General features: G+C 41.9%; 1 protein-coding gene across 4 annotated transcripts in view; it reads left to right on the forward strand.

The window, feature by feature from the left end:
- The first annotated feature begins 244 nt into the window (after nt 1-244).
- slc38a10 (solute carrier family 38 member 10) overlaps nt 245-24663 on the forward strand; it is a 35494-nt gene continuing 11075 nt past the window's right edge. For 2 of the 4 annotated variants that reach the window (XM_088926840.1, XM_088926842.1), the window contains exons 1-11: nt 245-870; nt 1392-1509; nt 1958-2003; nt 2153-2246; nt 3752-3895; nt 7843-7967; nt 11836-11938; nt 14916-15098; nt 15381-15492; nt 16569-16675; nt 21964-22123. In XM_088926840.1, the coding sequence (XP_088782966.1) occupies nt 781-870; nt 1392-1509; nt 1958-2003; nt 2153-2246; nt 3752-3895; nt 7843-7967; nt 11836-11938; nt 14916-15098; nt 15381-15492; nt 16569-16675; nt 21964-22123 (1282 nt within the window). In that variant the 5' untranslated portion in view covers nt 245-780. Of the gene's footprint in view, nt 871-1391; nt 1510-1957; nt 2004-2152; nt 2247-3751; nt 3896-6932; nt 7058-7842; nt 7968-11835; nt 11939-14915; nt 15099-15380; nt 15493-16568; nt 16676-21963; nt 22124-24663 lie in introns of all 4 variants that reach the window. The other 2 variants (XM_088926841.1, XM_088926843.1) reach the window with 2 other exon arrangements.

Below are 24663 nucleotides of genomic sequence, written 5' to 3' on the forward strand. Positions count from 1 at the left end.
TTCCAGCTTTCATTCTTGTCTGTTCCAGGCTGGAATGAATCTACTAGTGCCCAGCAGGACTGGCCAAAGTAGCCCAAACAGCAGTGGTGGCACCATTTTTTTTTTTATCTGGCCGGAGCTCAGGCATGTTGCGCAGGCGTGAGGGGATCCGAACTCCTCCGCGCCGCTAGGAGCAGCAGAGAGCGCTCCTGCTTGGCGACTCTATGGCCCTTTCTTGTGCCCACGACGCGTTTCGTTGTTTGCCAGGTACTTCCTGGTAACGCAGGCAGGAAATAAAGAACTAGAAAATTCGGAAGCGAAACAGTCTGTAATAAACAGGGGGGGGGGGAATACAGAAATTATATTTATCTTGCAACTTGATTCCTCCTGGTCGGTGTTGCAACTCTTCGATTAGAGGCTTTTAGCCACTTTTAGACCCGCACCGATGGTGACATAGGCTGGAGTTTTGGGAGGTGGACTGCGTTTCGAGCCAATTTCCGTTTAAAGAAAAAGAGCTGAATATGTTTGTTATTAAAGGAAAAGCTGTTAATACGAGCCCGGGATCGATATTTCCGCGCGGAGTGTTTTTTAGTTTAGCCCAAGGACGTAAACTTCATTGAAATCGTTCTGGGGGGGGGGGAGACATAACAATTTTCCCACAACGCCACGTCACAAACTACAGTGAAACAGACGGAAAACAAGCTCCGGACATTTTGGCCGGTTTTGAATTGCAGGTGGTTGTGGACAAATCTTTACATTTAATTAAGCGACATCACATTTTAATATATTGAAAAGACAACCATGGCCGCTTCCAATTGCGGTCTGATAATGAACGTTGTAAACAGCATCGTGGGAGTCAGTGTGCTGACGATGCCTTTTTGCTTCAAGCAGGTAAGTAAATTTAAAATGACCTGTTCGACGCTGTATAACTGAGTGTTGTGCTTCACAGAGATTCATGTCAAAGGAAAGCAGAGCTTGTAGCGGATGGAAGCGATTTGCATGGCTGTTATTTTGAGCACAAAGTTATAGGGAAATTCAGTCAAATTCAAGTGAAAGTTTGAAATCTCTCCATGTTCGCAGGTGTTATGCGTGTTTAGTGTTGGCTGAAGTTTCACTGCCGTAGAAATAGTTTTTTTTTCCAACAGAACATGAAATAGAACGTCATTGTTTTGAAACCTTAACTTAAAATATGCTTGCTCCGTGTTGTCCACAATGTTACTTTACGTGCGAGGGAATCTGGACTTTTAAAAAGTTTGTCTCTGTGACTGGTTGTATTATGTACGGCCCTGCCTTAAAGGAAATGAGTCCTACCTGTGAAAAGGAGAGGACAGAAATGTCAGCCTTGAGCACTGGGTGAGATTCTGTGGGGGGGGCATTGCTGATCCTCTCTGTTTCTGTTGGTCTTGCTGCAGTGTGGGATTATTTTAGGGACCTTGCTCCTGTTCTTCTGCTCCTGGATGACCCACCAGTCCTGCATGTTCCTGGTTCACTCTGCCAGCAGCACCAAGCGCCGGACCTACGCCGGGCTGGGTAAGGGCCAGCAGGCCCCCCCGTCACTGCCCTCACTCTTCACTGTCTCGTTCTCGGACACACGCGGATCTGTTTAATGTAAATCTCCTAGAACAGGTTGACTCGGAAACAAGTTCACCCAGCTCAACGAATAACCACTTACCAGTCAGCTTTACCAATTGATTTGGTTCATTCTTTCTAATAAATATCTAGTGGTTCAATGGTTCTGTAAATAACTGATTACAACAGGTAAAATAGAAAGGAAGCCTGATGGCTCTTGGGGAAAATAAAAACATTTTTTTAGCTCAGCTGCACCCCTCTGCTGATACTTTGTATTTGGCTTCCAAGATCACATCATTTTTACATGCAGTGAGATGTAAAATACAGGCAGCATAATTAAGCATGATAGAAGTCCGATTGTTGAAGTTGTGCATAATCTTGACCGTATTTCAATTTCATATTTTTGCAGCTTTCCATGCATATGGAAAAGCAGGAAAAGCCTTAGTGGAAACAAGGTGAGGATTTTCCTTCACATCAGTGATCCCTTCATGTTGTGTTTGAAACTAGAGCTCCTGTAGGTTTTAACTAGTCAAGGTTAATGTTATTATTTTAGACTAACCTGAATATTGTATGGAAAACTAATTGTTTTGTCTTTGTCGAGCAGTATGATTGGACTCATGTTGGGGACCTGCATAGCCTTCTATGTCGTCATTGCTGATTTGGGGTCCAATTTCTTTGCCCAGTTGCTGGGTCTCCAGGTGGGTGCTGTTTCATAGGAGTGCACAGCTAGTCTATTTTCGTAAATTTCTGAAATCAAGGGTTAGAACTTTCTTTGTATATTGAATGTAATAGTCATTTTATTTTATTGCTTCCAGGAATAATCCAGTTAGCTTTCATCCTGTCTCCCTGTGTTCAGTGTACATATCTGACTGGGCCAGATTGCTCCAGTAAGGTTCTGACCTTCTGGTTCTCCTGTCTGTGTCATTAGTAAACCCTTAAGGAGCTGTTTGGGTTTTGTTGAATTGGTACACACCAAGAAGACACAGATGTGCACATTGATTTTAATTGTATTCTAATCTGTGGAGTCCATTGATTTTAAGAACGCCCTTTTCCTGACTGCTTTATGATGGTGCCAACTTAAAAAATGTTGAGACGCCACTGTTGTTAAAGTGCATTTTATTACAAAGCTTGGCTGAACTTGCTTTACCTGTGTTATTACTCTTAAAACAATCACACCCACTTCAGACTGACTGGAATATAGGTGGCAGAACCAGTAGGTTATGAAATGAATGTATTGACTGGGTCATGCAACCATGAATGTTTGAGAAGCACTGAGGTGTATTTGATAATGTCAAACAGTGTTTGAATGTTAAAATAAGGAGGAGAGCTGTGTGATGTCTTTCTCATGTTCTGTTTATGCACATTAAAGCCTTTGATGAAAAGTTATCAATGCCAGCCGGGAACTACTTTGTGCCTCAACATGCTCTTTTTTACTTTGGGCCTTTGTTTTGGTTTAATTCAGTTGCATTTTGGACAGCATATAAACAAGTTATATGTATTATTAGGATTATACCTTTAAAGCTTGACTGAGCAGCATGATGAGTAATAATTTGCATTTAATTAACTAATGCTTCATGACAATTTTCCTGTCAGTGCCCAGCGTGTGATCACATTAGACTTCACTGAAAAGGGACCAGAGTTACAGCCTTTTTTAATCCCTCTGCAATTTGTCTGTTGCTAGATGAGACTAATGTTTAGAGTGGGGGAGGGATTGTATATCTGTTTTATTGATGCACAGGTCTATACCATTAACTTTAAAGCAAGTAAGTCATTGCCTTAAACTTGCATGCCACCTGCTAGCATGTCTCTGAAGTAAATGTCAGTCTGTTGCGCAAGACTAAGATCTTTGAATGTCAACTATCTAACCTGCCCTGTGCGTGTCCTGTGGCATAAGGAGAAGGCTGTGGGCTGTTGTGGTGTCTGTAGCTGACTGGGGTGTAGGGGGTTAGGGCTGTGCAGGGATGGGTGTGGTGTCTGTAGCTGACTGGGGTGTAGGGGGTTAGGGCTGTGCAGGGATGGGTGTGGTGTCTGTAGCTGACTGGGGTGTAGGGGGTTAGGGCTGTGCAGGGATGGGTGTGGTGTCTGTAGCTGACTGGGGTGTAGGGGGTTGGGGCTGTGCAGGGTTGGGTGTATAGGTGATGGTTCTGTAAGATGGAGTGGGGTTTATTGATGCCCAGTGCTAATCAATTGCTGTGTGTTTCAGGTGACAGGGAGTTTCCGTGTGTTTCTGCTAATCGTCGTCTCCATCTTCATCGTGCTGCCACTCAGCCTTCAGAGGAACATGATGTCTTCCATTCAGTCCTTTTCTGCCATGGCTCTCATATTCTATACCCTTTTCATGTTTGTGGTGAGTATTGCTTTCCTGAAATACACAGCTGGTTCCCGGGCTTTACAGCTCTAGAGTAAAATTGCACTAGTCCACTTATATCCCCCAGACAGCTTTTAGTCTTTAAAGGGGAACTGAAATGTTATTAAACTTATCAGTAAGCATAAGACATCACTGGTGGCCACCAGGACTTTTCCTAGAATAGAATTACAATGTCATATATTGGGCATGTAAAGTTGTCAAAAGCTAATCTACCTCAGTACTGCATTGTTCTGTAAACATAATTACCGATTATGATCTTCTATAACAAACAAGGTTTAATTATTAATAATTTATTGGATTTGTGTAGCACTTTTATCCCAAAGGATCTTAAATTGTTTTACGTATGGGATGGGACCCACATCTACCACTGAAGTGAAGCACCCTCCTTAAAGATGTATTGCAACCATTTTGTGCCTCTAGTCCCACAACACAGCAGTTCAGGTGCAGGAGCGAGAAATTCTTTACCATTTGAACTAAGGGGAAGCTTTAGAAAGGCTAGACTGCAAGCCCAAAGTGCAATTTGGTCAGGACAGAAGGGTTAATGTCCTTATCCCATGGCACTGCACCAGGTAGCTAAGTAAGTTGGTTGACTTGGTTTAACTTAAAGGATGGTATGTCCTACAGCCCAGTGCCCTGTCACTGTACTGAATCATGGGTTTGGAAATTCTGACCCAGATGGATGGGCGACATCTACTCGTGCTCCAGCTGGTTTGATGTCAACCCCACCCCTGTACAGTACTGACCAGGCCCAGCCTTTCTTAACATCTGATGCCTGACAAGTCGGTAATGCTGCTGTCAATTACAGTAACAGTCATAGCTTTAAGACCAGAAAATGGCAGCAAAGTGAATATTAGCTTACAACAATTGCAAAAGTTTCTCAAGGCTTGTTGTCATAGACATTTTCTGCTCGGAACATTCATCCTTGTGGTCACAAAAGAAGTGCTTGATATGTGCACATAGAGAAAAGTAGAAAGGCCTAAGGAAAAAAAGACGCATAAAAGTAACACTCAGGCATACAATCTGTACAGGGAAGAAAAATAAGGAGAGAATTACTGTATATATATATTTGTTGCATTATAGTCTTCCACATAATGAAAATGAGCCGACTTAGTTCATCTGTATTGTTCATAACTGAGTTGGCAAGCATGTGGGAACACTATCTCCCACCCACTGACATCACGGGACTTATGGAAGGATCAGTGGTGGTGCACATGAGCATTAAGAAAGAATTGGTAAAGATACCAAACCGCTTCTGAAAGTCATTTATGGACCCAGTTTGAATGCCATATCCACCTGGAAAAATGTTTCAGTTCCCCTTCAAGAGGCTGCTTGTTTAAGCTTTGATTAAATTTAGATGCCTTCGCTCTTTGGACAGTAGTTTTAAGCTCATTTAGAAAAGGCTTAAGCCTTAAATTTGGATAAAGAAAGCCCATCATTTGAAAAGTTATCAGCTGAATCCTGTTCACAGGAGTGATAAAAAATTGATCATTTTAAAAAATTCAGAATTTCCCTTTAACAGTAGGCAGCATTCGTTGTCATTCAGTCTTTCTCACAGACTGAATTTTCTTCATGCGAGAGAATGAGAAAATGTGCTCTTAGGCATCAACATCTAAATTGAAAGTACATGAATAGGAACTAAAGGTTAATGTGAAACCACTTTTGAGAATTTACTACTGGTTCTAGATCAGATGTTAATGAGTCTGAATGGGAGAGAAAAAGCAACTCTCTTCACTAAGTAGCTCAGGCCCATAGTGGATTAAAATGCAGGTCACAGTCCCCACACATTTCCTCTGGACTGGTTCATCCTGGCAGAGTGACAGTGACAGGGACACAGACTGACATTGGAGCAGTAAGCTAGTACAGGTGGCATTGGAGGCCTCTGTCTGTGCATGTTCCCTGGAGGGGAGAGTACAGCTTTCCATTTGCCACAGATTGATGTCTGAGACCTTGACAGTTCAGGCCAAGCAAGGAGGGGGATTTGCTCATGTGTCTCCTCCACAGTCCTGGAGTGTATGTGAGAGCATTTCACTAAAAACTAATACTGCTAAATTGCAGTATGCAGTCCATAAATGTTATAGAACAAATGCATAAGATTTATAGAGATATAGAATTTGCTTCATGTTTTCTTGTGTGCAAAACCTATGATTAGTCTGCTGCTTGCATTTTGTACCAGCCATGTTTTTTGGCCTCACTCTGCTAAGAAATGTGAACTGCTCTAGTTTATTAATCGCACTGTATTAGTTTATAGCTTGCGGTCACTGGGGTGCAGTTTGTAGCAGTTGAAGACATTACCGGTCGCAAACTGGAGTAAAGTGGAACATTGCCTGGGCAGCACCATTGCCTGTGTCGAGGGGTCTTTGATCAGCTGTTCCAATGTTGCTGATGACAGAAAGTATCAGTGAGTTGGGTCCCAAGCTTAACTTTGCCCTTAGGCACGCTGGCAAGCAGAAGTGGACTTCTGCTACTATGAACAGGCGGTTCATGGGCTCCTGGGCGTGCAGACTTCAGTACCAGAGATAATGGCAAATCTGCTGCTCTCATAGCTGTCCAGAGTAAAATCCTAAAATAGCCATGAGCAGCATCCATACGTAGTTTATGGACATTGAATGGGAGGATTTCAGTTTCAATTCTCTTAGCAAGGATTGGAAAGCTGTTTTTCAGATGGTGGCAAAAAAGCTGAACAACCTGATGCTAAATAGAAGAGAGAGAGGAACAACCAGTCCCAGTCTTTCAGACCCTCATACTGAAGTCTGCTCCCGATACCAACTGCCACACATTTAACACCGTGTCACTCTGTTTGAAGTTAGAGAGCAAACAAAACACAGAATTGAGCAAACGAAAAGCCACCTAAACAAAGCCTAGAAATAAGGAAATGTCGCCTGTTAACAAAATGTTGGCGACAAGGTGTGGCTAAATCGCTTGTCAGCTGGGCCACGTCACACCTGCGGATCTGACTTCGCCACTAACGCTGTCCATGATGTGTTTCCCCTTTGCTCCCTTCTTACGCTGCTTCTAGATAGTGTTGTCTTCACTGCGTTACGGGATTATCAGTGGGTCATGGGTGGAGAAAGTGCACCTGTGGCGTGTCTCAGGGGTCGTTCAATGCCTGCCAATTATTGCGACTACCTTCTGCTGCCATCCGTAAGTAAATTGCGAAACAAAAAAAAATCACATCCTGTTGATTAATCTTCATGGGGGGTGGCTCAGAACATGGCATGGCATTCTCCCTCCTCCGCCCCCCTGCCCCCCCACCATTCACCTTCCACCCCATGTTCCTGGAGACTGTACCTGATTTCTGGGCATGTGGAGCTGGGGGGTGGGGGAGAGTGGGGTTGTGTGTTTTGGGGAGGTGGTACCTACAGCAAATGCCATGTTAATTGCAAAATTGGTGACTGGATTTTGATTTAAAAAAATGTTTTTTAAATGATCTGACTTTCTCAAAAAAAAAACGATCTCTAATCTAAATTGCATTGCTTCCTGTCAAACTTTCTTTAGCCCTCTGGATGTGTTGCACTCTGACACTTGTATTTCACTGCCACTTTCAGGCTTCACGTACTTGCGGAGTGTTGATGTGTAGGGGGTCCAAACTGATTTCTTAAGAATCAACAAAAATTTTCTGATAATTTCTGTCATAAAATGATCAGTAGATGGAGAAAAATGTGCCCAGTCAGCTAAGAGGTCTTTTTCTCTAGAGTGAACTATTGTTGCATTGAGAAGAAATTAGTTTCAGTGCAACATGCCTTTTAAATTTAAAAAGGGTGAAAACCATTGGTGCGTTAAAGTCATGGGTGGGCACACCAGTTTTATTTTAGCATGGCATTTCCTGGTCTTTCCTTTCTCCTCTGCCCCCGACTCCTTGGCGAGAGAGGCGCCTGGTTGATTGATCTGGACGACCTGTAATCTTCCTTGCTCTCCCTCAAACGCAGATGGTGCTGTCCTCCTTCAAACATGGCCTCTTCAGTGGGCAATGGCTGAAGCTGGTCAGTTACGTGCGCTGGGACGGCGTCTTTCGCTGCATCCCTATCTGTGGCATGGCTTTCGCCTGTCAGTCGTAAGTACTCCCTCGTCTCTCCTTCCTCTGTGGACTTGGGATGGGGAAGCTAGCTGTACTCCGCCATGGAAAAGCCGGTTCTTCACCCCTTTAAATCCCTCTGCTTTCCGGGCACGTTTTTCAGTGCCGGCTGCTCCAACCAGTGCGCTCGAATGCCACTCCTGACTCAATTGTTGTGATCAGGATGTAAAGGCTTATCAGGAGAAGGAGTCTTATAGTCTTATAGTTGTTCTGGGGGCTGAAAGTTTTATTTATGGTGAATGAAAACTAACGGTGACCAGTGGCTTTGAGGCACAATCTTCCTGCAAGGTTCTGCACTCTGGTTCCCATGAATGTGTAGCACTTTTTGGATTGGAAGCAAAAAGTTATTTGCAACCACTTCTGGTGTGTACGTTATACCGTATATAATGTTTTTTTTTCCTTCCTAATCTGACCGCGAAATCTCCCTCTGTCATCCATGTGCTTTTTGTTTTTTGGCTCACTTTGAAAAGCTGAGTTACACAGTTTTTCGTCAAGCCAGAAATCGCGTCCAAATCTGACTAAGCCAGAACTGTCATATGCCACGATTTTCTTAATCCCCTGTCTCTTTGTAGGCCTTCCAGGTCTATTAGTCTTTTCCTATCTAGAGATGGAGACTAGTAACATTGACTAAAATAGTTTCTTTTTTCCAGTTTACATTAGTAACAGTTTGTGTTTTAAAGGAATGGCGTGTTTCACATGAGTAGTTCTTAGCTGAGGGAGGAACACTGGTCTCCCTAAGGGACTGATGCCAAGGGAATAAGTAGCTTTTAGTGAAGTCTGTCAGTACGTGGACTGAAGGCTTTTTAACTTCACCTTTTTTTCTGTCCCTTCCCATACCTTTATCATGCTGTACATTCAGTGGGGATGCTACGTTTGTCGAGATGGATATAAGGATTGACCTGCTGGTTTTAAAGGAAATGATCGCTTGTGTCCTTTCATCCATGGTTTTGCTGTGGGATGCCAGTCACTCAAATGGGTGAATGAAAAATGAATGCATGAAAACATATCAAGGGAGCATGTGCATGAATACATCTAGCCAGTAGAATCTCATCTGCATGTGCGTCAAGAAACCCATCCAAAGGTACCTGTGCATAGTCTTCAAAAAAGAAAATGGCTTTGGAATAATAAACCCTCTTGCTTGTAAATCTGCGAAGAGGGTTGAGCTAGTACTGAAGAACTGCATGCCAATGGTGTCTGAAATAAGGAAAGCGGATCTTAGGGCGTTCTTGGGCAGGGGTGTCTTAATTCTTTCTGAAGGGCCACATGTAAGGTGCCTTGCAGGGTTTTCATCAATAGGGCACAATACGGAAGTTATCTAAAGTCACGTAGGAACTGACTTGGAATGTAAATGGGATGATCTTGAAGTCGTTGAGGATTGGAGCTGGCTGAATCTCTTCCAGGGGAAGGCAGCGGGTGAAGGCGAGCCGGGGATTAAGGGATTGGAAGGGTGGAGATCACAGCGTGGCACTGGCTCTGCAGGCCAATGGGAAGGGGCCAGTGAGACCAGTTTCATTACAGTTTGGGGAAAAAACTCATCTTTTCTGGAGACCTGCAGCAGTGATCCCTTTTGGTCCTGGAGGAGAGATTTTCACTAAAAATTTAGAGAGCCATGGTGTCTTTTTTTCATTTGAATGCCTCATGATTTATTTGAATCAACTGACTGAACTGCCTTCGATTACCACAGTCCAGGGTTTTCCAATTCTGGTCCTTGTGTCCCAGAATCGATTGGTTATCATTCCAGCAGGACTCTTGTTTCTTTGATTGAACCAATATTATGATTGATTACGCATTCTTAATTGCTTTCTGATCCTCTACATTTTAATTTTTGAGTTTTTTCATACACCTCATCAGCCTGCAGGGGTTTGGTTCTGCAGGACTCGGGATCGCTGGTCTAGGGTTAGCTGGTTCGGCCTCTGCTCAAACTCATTTAAATGAAACTGTGAAAATGATAAGATCTGATTAAACTTGTCTTCCAGTGGTTTTGTAATGAATTTAAAATACAAATTCAATTTTCTTGAAAATCCTTAAACACCCCTCTCTCACTTCTGTTGATTCTCTTACATATGGGGGGGGGGAGGTGGTGCACAGCTCCAGTCCCTGAGGGCCAGAAGGCTTCTAGTTTTCCTTCCTCCTGAGCCCTTAATTACCTAATTGAACTCATTCTTTCCTTGATTGGACACATTTAAGCTTTCCTGGGTCTTGAGAAATTGGAGAGTGAAAGAGACCTATAAAACCTGCAGGACAACATCCCTTGAGGACCAGAGTTGGCCCCCACTGCCTCACAGCCAGTCCAGGGAGGAAAGTGTCTGCCATTTCTGACTGATCTTTTTTTTTGTCAGCATGCCTAGCCCTTAGTAGAAGCTTTTAAACGGGGGGAAAAAGGAATTCATGCTCTCGCATCCTCGAATCATCTCATAAGATATCCATTATTCTGTGTCTGCATGTGTTTATTGTTAAATCTTATCTGCTGTCATCATCATTGGCGCCCTAGCTTGTGAAAAGTTGTCTTGGAGAGATGTCTTCCATTAATGCAATAAAGGAGAAAAGGCATTATGCAATATGATTTATGCTGAGTGAGTCCAAATCCTGACAGAAACCATCGGTTTCACACTGGCACAGACTGTTAAACCTGGGTTTTGCAGTGCCCTTTAAGGGACTGTCTCAGCTCTTTGGCCTGCACAGTGCAGATGACTTTTGCAAACTCATATTAGAATTGGGTTTCCTGGTCCATGAATATGAAGAGAAAAACATTATCTTGTAGTGAGTAATGGCTTATGCCATAATTTAATGTTTATTTTTCGTTCTTGTCCCCAAGCAATCAAATAATCATTATGTAGGGCCTGATCCTAGCTGATTTTATTTAAAACTGTAGAGTTTACACCATGGACAACTGGATACTGATTCATAGAAACAAGCTGAGATAAACAAGCTGCCAGGTGGCATCTTGTGTACCTTAGTTGCATGCTTTTTTTCATGCAAACCTTAATGTGAAATTTCAGACAAAATGTACATCCCTTGCTCTTCTGAGCTGTACTGGATCAAAAACCCTTGTGCCTACTAGTGCAGGTTTCAGCAGTATCAAGTAGTGATGTCCTTTGCTGAACTGTGCTGCCTTAAACTGAACTGTTTGACTTGTTGGATGCATTGGAGTCATAGCAAACAAAACCATAAGGGAAAACAGAGCTAAAAAACTAAGCTGGTCAATTAAGAAATTGTACTGGTTAAACACTGAGGCTCCAGACTGCTATAGAATTGATTGATATGGGAATCTGTGTTATTTGCTCAGTCTTTGCTTGCTGTTCTAGTGCTGAAAGAAGCAATGACCAAACATCTCCAAACAGAATTAACATTTAGAGACAAGATACTGGAGAAAAACAAGTATGACCCCTTTTTTCAAACCTAATACCGCCAAGAAACTTTATAAGGTTCTAAAACTTGACTCGCACTCTGCTTTAATATATTGCAGCTGTAAATTCCCCTTTTAATGTGCGTTGGCTAGCACTTTTATAGTGTGCTGTGATGACAGTGATTTTTGTCGCTTTTTGTTTCCAAAAGATAAGTTGGACTGTGTTGCTAAAAGGCTTTATTCTCTCTGTTCATTAGGAGTTTTATTATTTCTTTCAAATCTTTGTTTCCTGTTTCATTTCTTTTTTGGATCATACATTTAACCTGATGCTGTTCGATGCCGCCTTCAATGTCTGTCTATTTGGGTGGTTTTATTTGTACGTCCAGTAGCTGGTTCGGGCTCCACTTTTCTTGAGATTCAACTTTTTGATGTTCTAACGAACCCATGTCATGGCTTGTTTAACACCTTGCTGAGACTGCAGTTCTCTTCCTTGCTTTCCAGGCAAGTCCTGCCCACCTACGACAGCCTGGATGAGCCCTCTGTGAAAAGAATGAGCACCATATTCACATCTTCTCTCAATGTGGTCACTACTTTCTACATCACGGTGAGTGTGTAAAGACATTCCTTAATCTGTGGCTTATCAAAACCACAGATTTGGTGATTTCCGTTGAGTTTCAAGCGTGGCATTCTTTCTAATTCTTTTTTAGGAGTGACAGCAATCACCCTTCCTTAAAATTGCTTCAGACCAGTTTGAATTAATTTAGAGAATTTTGAATTCAATTTGATTTCCTATTTCAGCAGATGTGAAAAAGCAGAAGTTCAAAGTACTAAGCAGCACCAAATGCGTGTGTATCCTGATACACGCTGCATGAAATAAACGTCTTTGGTATGCATGACAGAATGGAAGTCTTCTAGGATGTACATGCCATACCACACCTTAAAGAAATGGTTTGTATGGCTTGCTGCAAAGATGGCATGTTGGTTTTTATTCATGCCGTGCCTCTTTGTGCTTGTATGATTCAATCCTGGAGCTTGACGTTGACGTTTTTTTCCCTGATTTTGGTTCATTGACATTCTCTGCTCAGGGGGCTGGGGACACTGCTGTTCAGAATTATTAGTCTAGTTGGCGCTCATGGAGCCTATCAGGGATTTGACTTATAATAATAAGCTTTAACTTCTAGGCCACAGAGCCTCCCCATCCAAATGCTAGGATGGTTAATTATAGGCTACAGGGACAATCATTTAAACTGCCTTCTGGGTTTAAAAAAAATCAATTAGCCTTGTAGTTTCTAATGAACTTCTAATGTCTCTAGTCAGATCTAAAAATATGCTTACATGCATACACACAGAAAAATATACTTTTTGTTAAAATATACAGGAGAACTGTGGTCTCTTGTGTGTCTTTATATGGGTCATTTCTGTAATGAGATCATCCAAGGGTTTTTTGCTGTTTAGGAAAGACATTTCTGGAGCTGTCCGCAATTCCATAACACACATTGAATTTATCATGTAGTGTATGATCCATACACCACGTTAAGTATATTTACTGAAGGACACTGCATCAGGGCTGTGAGAACATAAGAGTTTTACTCTTTATTCAATCTACCTGAATAGCAGCTTGCCTTGGAATCACATGGTTGTCATTCACTTCAGTCACAATAGGTATTCTGCATAGTTGGGTATGTATTCACGGCATTTCCATCTGAAGGTCATTTCCTTGTGAAATTTACTTTTTTCCCTCACAGATTTTTTTTTTTTTACCATTGCAGAAATACATGTGATTGATTAAATCTAATTGTGAAAATTAAATCCTGTTCTTAATCATGGTCATTCCATTGCCACTAAGTGAGTAGCAATGGAATTTCTGTCAACCCCCTTGGAGGTCCGTATTCTTACTTATGGACAATACGGTGGTTTAGTGGACTATCTTGATACCTTTAGTTACATGTGATCATCTCTTTGCTCACTACTGTGTATGTGATAAGCACCAGGAAGGCATCAGTTTGGCGTCATATGAGGCAGCTGAGATATGTGCAGTCTCAAGTTCTGGGGTTTAAGCCTCAGCAGTTCTTCAAAATCTAGTTGGTTGCTGTTAATAAAAATCAGATTTCTGTAAAGAGCATTGGATTTAAGCTCAGCTTTGATGAGTGCTCATATGTTTTGTCACCTCTCCCACGGCTGCAGCATTTCCTCTTTTGTATGCAGCTCTCCTTTCTTCCTTTATTAGCACTGTTGTAGGAGCTGGAGAACGAAGAGCTTTGTTGAACACTCAAGGTCTTCTACCTTGTGATGATCTCGGCACATTTTCCACGAAACATCAAGGATAGCTCTGCTTTTCTCTTGTTTTGCCTTTACAGCCCGGGCCAAGATATGAGGGATGATAAATGAATCCTCTCTAAAAAGTTCAGAGCGGTGTATCTGGTGGAACTGTTTTAGCAGGGTTTTTTTTGTTTTAATTGCTGGTTAAGGGTAATGCAGTTGAGCAAAAGAAGGTTTTGACAAAGAAAAGGATGAACAGAATTGTAATGCATTTTTGACTTTGGGTTAGAGGTTTTCTTTTCATGGGAGTTCGCACCAGTTCTGTCTTGGCTTTAAGGACAGCTGAAAATGTTTGTTATATATTTATATAACATAATATCTTTGTGTATGTATTGCAGGATCTGCAGTGACCTAAACAAAATATTTTGTGAACACTTTGCTTTTTCTTGTGACTGCAGATAGGATGTATAATTGAGAAATTATCAAAATAAAAGCTAAGAGTATGAGTCTCAGGCTGTTTAAAATCGAGCAGCATTAGGAACATATAAAATGGAGATATCAATGGCATTTGTGGTGTCAGGGAACATGTGACTTTCTGATCAGTCTTCATTTTGACAAGTTAGGTAGAATGTGAGTAACTTGTTGACATCTGATAGAGACAAACTTATAATGCTGTCATTATGGCCATTTGGCTATGAGCAATTTCATATGACAGCAGCATTCTGAAAAGATCACAGTGTGCCTAGCGCTCTTCCAGTTTCTTTTACAACTTCTTTTAAAAATGCTACTGCAGGTAGTAAAGATGATGTGCTGTGCCAAACCTCAGAACCAAAATGCCTGATTTTCTTTGCATCTTTTGCATCCTTTCTCCTTCAGCATTATTGGATGGGAGTGTGTCCTTTAAATTCAGAGCTTTAGTGCTATCGTACTGCTATCAGCTTCATTGAAATGAATGATGTTGGGTGACTTGGCTCTGTCAGCTCCCGAGAAATGTGGAGATGAAAGGATAACAGCTAGGTTGTGTACAGCATGATTTAAATTGGACCCCTATTTCTGTTCTCTTTTACTAAAAAATAATACTCCTGTTAATCCTGTATTGCAAACTGGAGAGCAGACAGGAACACTCTCTGTGTTTTTGCTTTTCTGCCAGAGGGGTAACATGAGGGCTAGGTTGTTTTAGAACATTTCACAGTCTGAAGTGAAAGTACTGTATGTTGATTGTTGCTGTGTGTTTAATGTTGAAAGCATCCTGTTCTGTGATGATTTACAGCCTTGAGAGCAATAGAAGATCTGTAAGCATGCAATGCTGGTATATTCCTCAGGTTGGTTTCTTTGGCTATGTGAGCTTCACGGAAGACATTGAAGGAAATGTGCTGATGAACTTCCCCTCCAACCTGGTGACAGAGATGATCCGTGTGGGCTTCATGATGTCGGTGGCAGTAGGCTTTCCTATGATGATTCTGCCCTGCCGACAGGCCATCAACACCATGCTCTTTGAGCAGCAGGTAAGAGGAGTGGGCAACACGTCATGCATACAGTGACAAAACCTGAACTTTCAATTTAGTGTGATACTACATATAGTTCAGCGTAGCTTCTTGGATTTGTCTTCTGTGACTGAATCTTTGTTTTTTAAGAGAAGATTCCTTGTCGAAGAACAGTTTTTCTGGGACTGTAGACACACATCGCAGAGGTTTCGTCCCCTTTCCTGCCCAGAGAGCTCATCTGACAGAGCGAGGTTAGAATTGTAATGGCGAACCACACTCACCAGGGCATCTCCTATTTCTCAGCAGAAAGACGGCACCTTTGCAGCAGGGGGGTACATGCCACCTCTCCGGTTTAAAGGCATCACGCTTTGCATCGTCTTCGGTACCATGCTGGGTGGGATCCTCATCCCCAACGGTAAGTCTTAAATATCGCAGTTATTACTTTTATTACTTGTAAATATTTTTCAAAGGGCAACATTTTTTTCTGTTTATAGGAAGGTAAAAATGGAAACCCATATGCTGTGCCCTAAAGCTGGTACATTGCTTTTCATAAAATTAATCAAAATGGCAGGAATCTGTTTTCAGGTTTTATGCATTTTTTTTTCTAGGATACACCCAAGTCTTTCAACTTGCAGCCCCTAATTAGTGCTATCTCCACTGGCTCTGCATACAGGGACCGCTCTTTTGGATCCTGTTGTACACGTGCTCACTGCTCCTTTCAGGCTCTTTTGATGCTGCCTGCTTAGATCTTTTAGCAAATATATTTGGCCTATTTTAACTTTTTTTTTGTTCCCAGAGCCTTTAATGCTGCTTTATGGGGTTACCCTTTGGGAAGATACAGTTGTAATGGATGCTGTATTCAATAAATAATGTTCTCGCTATTGCAAAGTGATTTCCAGTTCCATTTGTTCATTTGCATTACAGTGAGCATCTTAGTTTTTAAATCCAGTTATGTTGGTGTGTTGAATTCACATCACACAAAGTAACATGTTGCCTATACTGTACAAGTTGAAAGCATGCAGATGTTCTCCTTCACATTTTATTTGCTGTATTTGAGTTAAAGTGTGCTTTTAAAGTAATTTTGTTTGGTCTTGTGCCTTTTAAAAACCAAGCAAGTCTTTATTGCTATGGAATACTCTGCCTGAGTGTGTTTGTGACCGATAACTGCAAACCGCAATAAAGGTATGTGTTTCAGGCATCACTTTTTCATTCAGCATTGGGTTAAATTATTACTAACACAAGAGACGTCCGGGGCTTAATTAGGCTAATGGGGGGGGGGAAAGGATTAAGAGCTGCAGTTTATTTAATTAAGTGTATCTGTTCCTGGCAGCTATGTCCTGTGCCAGCGTTCATGTTCCACAGAAGTTCTGCTTCAGTCAGGCAATCCAGAGGATAAATTTAAATGATATCCCTTGTGATAAAAAGTAATGATTCAGCTGCTTACCCTGAATGAACTAAAGGAATTGCCTGGCTGTACATCTGCTTTTTCAGTTGAGACGATTCTGGGTCTAACTGGAGCCACCATGGGGAGTCTGATCTGTTTTGTCTGTCCTGCCCTCATCTACAAAAAGATCCAGAAGAACGGGCTGTCTGCTCAGGTATGGGACGCTTGGCATGCACCCTGCCACATGGACACGGGCCCTGATCCAGGTGTATATAGCACCTTCGGCTACATATGTAGGCATCCTGAAGTGGAGAAAGGAGACTAAAATGTCTTCAGCATGCACCACTGCAAGGATCTTGGATATCCTTGAAGTAGTCGGGAGTTACAATACATGTTACAAGCATCAACAACATATTTAAAGCCTCCAGCAGTGTTGTCTGCTTGTTGGAACAACTTTGATTGTAAAGAAACCAATCTTATTTAGTATTCCTTACATTGTATTGGAATCTTCACATAGGTGACCATAACAACCCAAGGTAAACTATGCATGAGATACTAATATAAGTGTTATAGAAGCTAATTCATTACATTTGCCAATCAAATATACCAAAATATCCAATGCCTAGTTGACTTATCAAGTTCAAGTTCACGTTTATTGTCATTACACTCATATACATGGTATATGGTATAACGAAATGCTATTTAGCTAGCTCTCGGACATAAGTAGTACAAAGAGAAAAAAAAACAACAACAACAATACAATTGTGTAGCAAAAGAAAGACAGAGACAACAGGCAGTGTGCAAAAGAACAACAACAGGCAATGTGCAAAAAACAACAGGCAATGTGCAAAAAACAACAACAGGCAATGTGCAAAACAACAAAAAGGTAATAGGTTATGTGCAAAAATATGCATCAACAGAATAAAATAAAGGGATAGAAATTATGGGGAGTGAGCGTTTGACATGTATGGTAGAGGTAGATTTTCAATGTGTGTTTGGGTTTTTGGTAAGAAAGAAAGGAAGAAGGCACTGTGAGGTTCAGATCATAGGTGAGAGGTGAGAGTGAGAGAGGTTGGGAATTTAACAGTTTGATAGTGCGGGAGTAAAAACTGTCTCTGAGTCTGGTAGTCCAGGCCCGAATGCTCCGGTACAGTTTTCCAGATGGTAGCAGATCATAAAGTCTGTAGCTGGGGTGTGTGGGGTCTTTGATTATGCTTAGAGCTTTCCTCAAGCACCGTCTGTCATAAATGTCCTGTATAGATGGGAGGGTAACCCCAGTGATGGACTGGGCAGTTTTCACCACCCACTGTAGGGCTTTGCGGTCAGCAGCACTGCAGTTGCCATACCACACTGTGATGTGACTTATCAAGTGTGCCTTGTCATAAACTTACAAAGATTAGAAGTTACTTATTTTGCTATAAAATCCAGAGATATAATGATTGTTACCTTGAAACACAGTAGGTAAAATTTCAGTCTAGCATTGATATTGAATTGTTTTTGCATAAAGAAGGAAAAACATTGAGTGAAAATAATAGAACAATGCAGAATGTCAAACTTTAGCACAAGTCTAAGTCAGCTAATTCTTTGACGTTTTATTACAGCAGTTCTATATACATTTGATTCGATGACAAAAAAATCCAATAAACTAAACCTTTTGAACAGTTATTTAATACATATCCCATGTAAAAGAAGAAATAAACCAAGTACCCAATAGAGGTATTTGCTCCTAGAATTTGGACCTTTTAATTTTTTCCCAAGAATGCATATTCTATACAGTAATATAGTCTTATGAGCTTTGTTAATGTTGGAGACCTGGTAGGGTCTTAATGTATAATAAATTATTGAGAAAGTTCATTTACAATGCTGGGCATTATTTGGTAAGTGTTATTAGGTATAGACGTTGTCCAGCTGGTCTGAAGGATTCCTCTCTAGAGCGATCCCAGACAAATACAATGAATGAAGAGCTCAGTGCACAGGGTCTGAATTCTAAGAAATTCATCTTAGGAAGGCATGCGCCAGGAATCTCAGAGCTCTTAAAGACAAGTGCAAAAAGAACAGCACAGAGAACCACACTTTCCCTGAATAACAATTGACATTATATTTGGGATACTCTTGTATGCAATCATAGTTGGACCTCCTTTGACTGTGTGATAAAAGGAGGTATAATGTTCTTTTTCAAAATAGTTTATATTGTTCAGTCCAGTGTTTTAGAGGGTGGTATTAATTGATTAACGGGGAGCCATTATTATAACTTGCTGCATGTGTACAGTATGTATTTTCTTGCAATACCATTTGACACTGCAGGCTGCTAAAAGCAGGCAAAAACCAGAGTATTACGCCACACTGTTATGATATTTCCGATATTATTATTATGATATTTGAATGTGAAAGCTACCAGTTGTCTCTCACCAGAAAAAATAATATTCAAGATTCTTTTTAAGGTTTGCTTAAAATAGTGAAGTAATAATGATAGACATGATGGAACTAATAATAAAAATGCCATGCCAGATGTAAAGCTTGGCTCTCAGATTTCCTCAGCCGGCTGTCTGTCTGGCTATCCCGCCTTGCGGGGAGAGAGCTTGCTCGAGTCCGGGAGGAGGCATCCTGTCAGTCAGCACCACAGCAGAAATAATGGAAAGAAGTTTGTTGTGAAAGGAAAGAGTGAGGGATATAATTACAGGAAAGGCCTTCGGTTCCCTGACACTGCTGTCTCTGGCAGCTTGCCTGCTCCTGCCTTGCCAAGGGCTTCCGTTATCTTGCTTGGGGGTCTCGGGTGCCGTGCCAGACTCTTTTCCTGTCCTTCTTCACCCAGAAAAGCTTCTTAAATTCATAATTTTTATTTATTTAAGTGCCTTCTGAAAGGGCTTCATTAGCGTTTATTATTACTTCTTGATAGGATCAGTGTCGGAAAGCGGATAGTTTTACTAGAATGGAGAGCACATGGTTTACAGCGTGCTGCAGTTCTGGCAGAGAGAGCCCATCCATAATGGCTGTTCAGCAGCAGCCAAAGGAAACTTTTAAAACAAGAGAGCATTGAAAAGACAGGAGAACTGCAAGTGGCATTGCACCTTCAAACTAGGGTTGCACCACTTAAGACTTTATTGCCCCATGCAGATATTGGTGTTTAGAACTGTAGTAGACTAAAAATTAACGTGTAGATTTATTTAAGTTGTTGCTTTTGTAACCGAAACCGAATGTGTTTTGTAGTAGTTATGTGGTGCAGTTAGTTCAGAACACAAAAAATAGTCTTAAAGCTAAAAACTACTTTGTTAGCGCTTGTAGAAATGACAAGAATATAATGAATTTGTGCTGTGACTTTAGTTTATAGTAGAAAGTGTATGCATGTAATCTGGTCAGATTTCCCCCTGGCCTTTAACAATCATGGCCTCCTAATAATCCCCACCTATGGTTTGGTTTCTTCTCTCTGTTCTCCTCCCTACTGAGAGCTGGTGTGTGGTGAGCGTTCTGGCGCACTATGACTGGCATTGCATCATCCAGGTGTGGCTGCACACTGGTAGTGGTGGAGGGGAGTCCCCATTACCTGTAAAGTGGGGACTCCCATTTGAGTGGAGTGTCCAGAAAAACGCTATACAAGTGTAGGGAATTATTATTAATCTGGTCAACTGTAGCAAAATGTAGCCTTGCACAACTGAAAACTGTGCTTAAAGAAGCTTGTCTTTAAACTACACCGTAAATACATTTGGTAGCAGGGAACCAGAAGGTGGGGTAAAGGTTTGTGGTGTTTTGTAGTAGTAGACATGATAGCTCATGGGTTTATAGCATTGCCTTTTATACATTGTTATTCTCTGTGCAGTTAATCTCTGCACTGACACATCAGAGCTCTAGACATCAGTCATATAAACAGAGAGTCTTTAATATGGCGTGTCTTAAATCAGAGCATTATATAGCTCGTGCGGTGTCGGACAAAAATTGTCTGGTAGTGTGTAAGAAGGGTCCCCCAGACAAAAACTGCTCATCATCCAGAGCTGTTCCATTACATGTCCAGTAACTTTTTTTGCCTTAAGATCAAAATTCTTACCAGCAATTTAGTGCTTGCAGCAATGATAGCTGCTTGAGCATGGACCTTTTTTTCTCTAGTGCTACATATAAAGCTGTATCAAGCAGGGTGATATACTTTGAGGCATGGTATTGAATTTGTTTTGAAATCTTTACCCGTCTGTCTTCCAAGCAGAATTTGTGCAGCACTCAGTTTGTTTGCAGTCGGCTGTCCTGTAATTGTCAGACGCTTACTTTCGGACAATTCCAAACTGTTTTTTTTTTTAGATTTGCAGCAGATGGCGATTGCACACTGCATGGTACAGCAAACTCATGCTTGTCTCACTGTTTGTATACAACCTATTCAGCAGCAAGCAACGATGTCAATGAATGGCACTGGCTGCGACAACAGAAAAGGACATTAGCCAGTTATCTGTTTTTTCCCCCCTGTATTGATGCACATAATTCAAACAGAATATGGAGAAAATAAGGAAGAATGAAATAAGTGTTTGGCATTAGGTAGGGGGTGAGGTTTTTTTTTTTAAAAAGTCCACCATGGAATGAGTGGTCATCGCTGTAAAACCTAACTGCTGCTATAGGGAAAGTCTCAGAAGCATTTGAATGAGATCACAGAAAGGCCCAGGAAAACAAACCTGTCAAGCACCTTTCTCTCTTTGATGCTGCCATGCATGCTGTCCTGTGGCCCTGCTGTGTAACGGTGTGTCCGTCTCCCTGACCTCTGTGCCTTGGGATACGCGAGGAGCCCTGTCTCGCAGTTGCCACAGGACAATGGGCAGCCAGCAGTGTTTGCTCAGTGGGTCAGGTTTTAATTCTGGGGGCGGGCAGGAGGCTGGAATTGTTTTTCGTGAGTGGAGCAGATGTTAGTGTTGGCTAGAAAAGGACTGAGTTCCTGCCAACCGAGGGCCTGATCACACCAGACAGCTGTTCCCTCAGTCAACACTGCCCAGAACACAGGGCCCCAGTGCCAGCATGGTGGCACCGAACCCTCACCTTCCTGGTCTCCAAGCAGGGCACTTATTTTTATTCCTTATTCTCTGCCCTTCTGTATGAATTGAAGAGCTGTCTACTAAGGTGGGGCTTAGGTGACACTTCTCATCTCACTCTGTTGTATTGTTTCAGATCCTTTTCCCAAGCGCTTCTTAATTATTTCTGTAACACTTAGCAAAGACATCAGTGAAGGCCAAACTATGGAGTTAAAGCTTGTGTTGTAACAAAGATTTGTAATAACATGAGCTGCAGGAACCAAAGTTGTATCCCATTTTCCTAGAGGAGCTTTAAACATAGAAGGCATTGTGGTCTACACCTGTAATACTGTTTTTATTTAAAGATCTTGCCCTGATGTTTGCCAAATGGCATTCTCTCATTAGTAACCTTTCTTATGTCCTCATGAATCCCTGAGTCACAGCATTCCTAATCTTCAGTAAAGGGAGAGATGGTGTGTAATCTTGTGTTTTTCACCCATGTGTCTTGTATGTGTTTCTGTAGCTAGTGCTGTTGGTTGGCCTGGGGATCCTGCTCATCAGCACCTTCACCACTCTTTCTATGTTCGGGAGCCAACCTGTGAAGGTGGAGCCCCCCGTTAACCTGGATGACCAACATGTACTTGACCAATTAGTGGAGAAACCAGATCCAGCCAAGATCTCTGGTATGTATGGACTCTTTTTGTTAGTTTTGATTTCAAAGTATGATGTGATATATTCCGCCAATGTCAAATCCCCATATTGAACATCAACTCTCAATACCGTGTAATTGTAAGTAAGGATGAGTGAAGGTGGATGAGATCCCTCACTGTGTGGCTAGATCACTTAATCTGATGAACTGAGTCAGTATTATATATTCCAAGCAGATGTAGTTCATTGTAATTGTGGGGTAGTGAGGCAATTCTACTGTTTAGAAATTCCCTCCCCAGTTCATCCTACATTTTCAAAACCAGCCATGGGCAGGGAGAGCAGTATGTGTTTGGTCTGGGCATTCGAGCAATTATTCTTGCTCCATCCTGAACCTCCGTCCATGACTGACATGATCCCATTTATCACTAGAGGACGCCCACTTCCACACCTGTTTCCTGTTTACGCCATCATGGTGAGAGGGCAGCTGTGCGGAAGTGTGTGTGAGTGTGTGAGTGTGTGAGTGTGTCTGTGAGGGCCGGGGGAGAGACAGGTCTGTAACCGTGGAGGTGAAGCTTTTCTTTCTCTCTTGCTTCTGAAAACCCGCTCATAACTGAACAGCACGATTATTTCCCCATGATGTGCGCAGCCTTGACAGCCAGACGTTATCTCGGGCTTGTGCGATGCCGAATATACCGTCTAGCATTTCGTTCTGCTGCTATAATGAAATACAACTGAACGTTCAGTCCTCCTGCAGCAGCTGAGAAAAAAAAAAAGTTACCTTTCTGGGAAAAACCCAAATTAAATTGTCTTTCAATTGGGCAACAATTGAAGAAACACAAGCTCACATTAGGTAAGCTGTATTAATGTGTGCTGTTCAGAGTGATAGCACATGACAACATTTCTGACTAAATTAGATAAAATTCCATGTTTTTTATTTGTTCGTAGACGCGCTCATCATATTATTAGCTGTAATAATAAAAAACAATTGCTCACATGTTTTCGTTTTTGAACAATCCTGCAGCTGTTCGACTTCGGTGCGGAGGAATGTTGCGGACGCTGTGTAACCCATAATCAAACAAGCATGGTCTTAGTTTTGTTGGTTTGACCTGTACATGCTGACGCCTATTATTCTGTAAGCAAGGGCTTGTCTTAAGACATCTGCAGTCAGCTTACTATCTCTCCTCACTTTCAAATGGGGGAAAATGGGGTAGTGAATAAACCTGCTTAAAAAAGAACCCCGAAAAAGCTGCCTCATTGCTCATTGTGATAAACGTCACCATTCCTAACCTCGCAGACAAAAACGCACACGAGCACGCCACATCAGAATCACAGGATTGTGGTTCCTTGTCTTTCCTTCTGTGTGGAAGGCTAAATCCTCAGCATTGTAAGCAGGAATGAAGTCTTTTAGCTATCTGCTGTCTCCCTGACACTGCACACAAAGCTCCCATCTCGGAAGAGCTGCTCTTCTTTTTTTTTTCTGTGTGCTCGGCTGACGAGCTCTGCAAAGCGTTGGAATAAATGAGGTGAATCGTTTTTACTGCTACCCTGAATGACCCTGAGATTGCAGGCGATTATTTTGCATCCCCAGTGAAATTGTTTAATATCAGCCAAAAGCAGCCCCCTCACTGTGTCGTAAAGAGTGAGCGCGGCTGTTAATGCCTGTCCCTACAATGATTTTAATTTCGCTCCCTGCTGAGCAGATAGCTGCTCTGAGACAGGGGGAGACAGGCGCCCAACTGTGGGGCAGAGTTTATACACGTTTTAAACAGCGTTTTTTCACTGGGCACCATGGTGCGCTGTGTACTTGTTTAATCAAACTGGCTGTGCGAATTCAGATTATGAGCACTCGTCTATGCGGCGGTTTTTGTGTTTCGGATCTACTTCTGTGCTTGTCCGGTTTTTATTTTCGCTCTTCTTGTTTATGTGAATGCCTTAGCATGTGAATTGAATACTCAAGCAGGTTTAGTAGGTGCTGTCCCCGTCCTCTTAGTTTTGCACAGTGCTATTACTGGAAACGTCTGTCAGTCTTTGTGTGTTGTTGTGTAAGCCTTCTTTCAAGGCCATTCCAGTTCTTCTTTTATTCTCTCTTCGTTTATTGTATTGGGAAGGGAAGAAGGGTGGAAAACTGATCAAAGTTCTCTTTGGACAGGCCAGCATTTGCAGGAAATGAAATGCACTTGTTTAGGTACATTTAGAACAATACGTTGTGCCTTTTCAACAGCGGACACATTTCAGCATCAGCTGGGATTGAGCACATTATATGGAGAAACATTCAGAGCAGCATCTGGTAATGTTAAATGGTTTCAAACACGGTGTGCTCTTTTGTGAGCACATTTCTGGTGACTAACGGGAAGGTTGTATTTAACGGTGGAGGCTGCAGTCTTCTCTTACAGTTGTGTGTTCGTTGTTGTGACTCCTGTGTTTATGCTTCCATCTAGTGGCAGCTTTTAAGGCATGCATCTTTACTGTTCTCCCTAAGTTTGAGTTGTTCTTCTAAAGCGCTCAGACTCTGGAAGGGGCTTGACCTGTTTCTTGTGTGGGTGTTGTCCCAGGTGGGCTGTCCATGTATTCTCTA

This window comes from Atractosteus spatula, chromosome 11 (genome assembly GCF_055471065.1).
Source record: "Atractosteus spatula isolate fAtrSpa1 chromosome 11, fAtrSpa1.hap1, whole genome shotgun sequence".
Classification (NCBI taxonomy): domain Eukaryota; kingdom Metazoa; phylum Chordata; class Actinopteri; order Semionotiformes; family Lepisosteidae; genus Atractosteus; species Atractosteus spatula.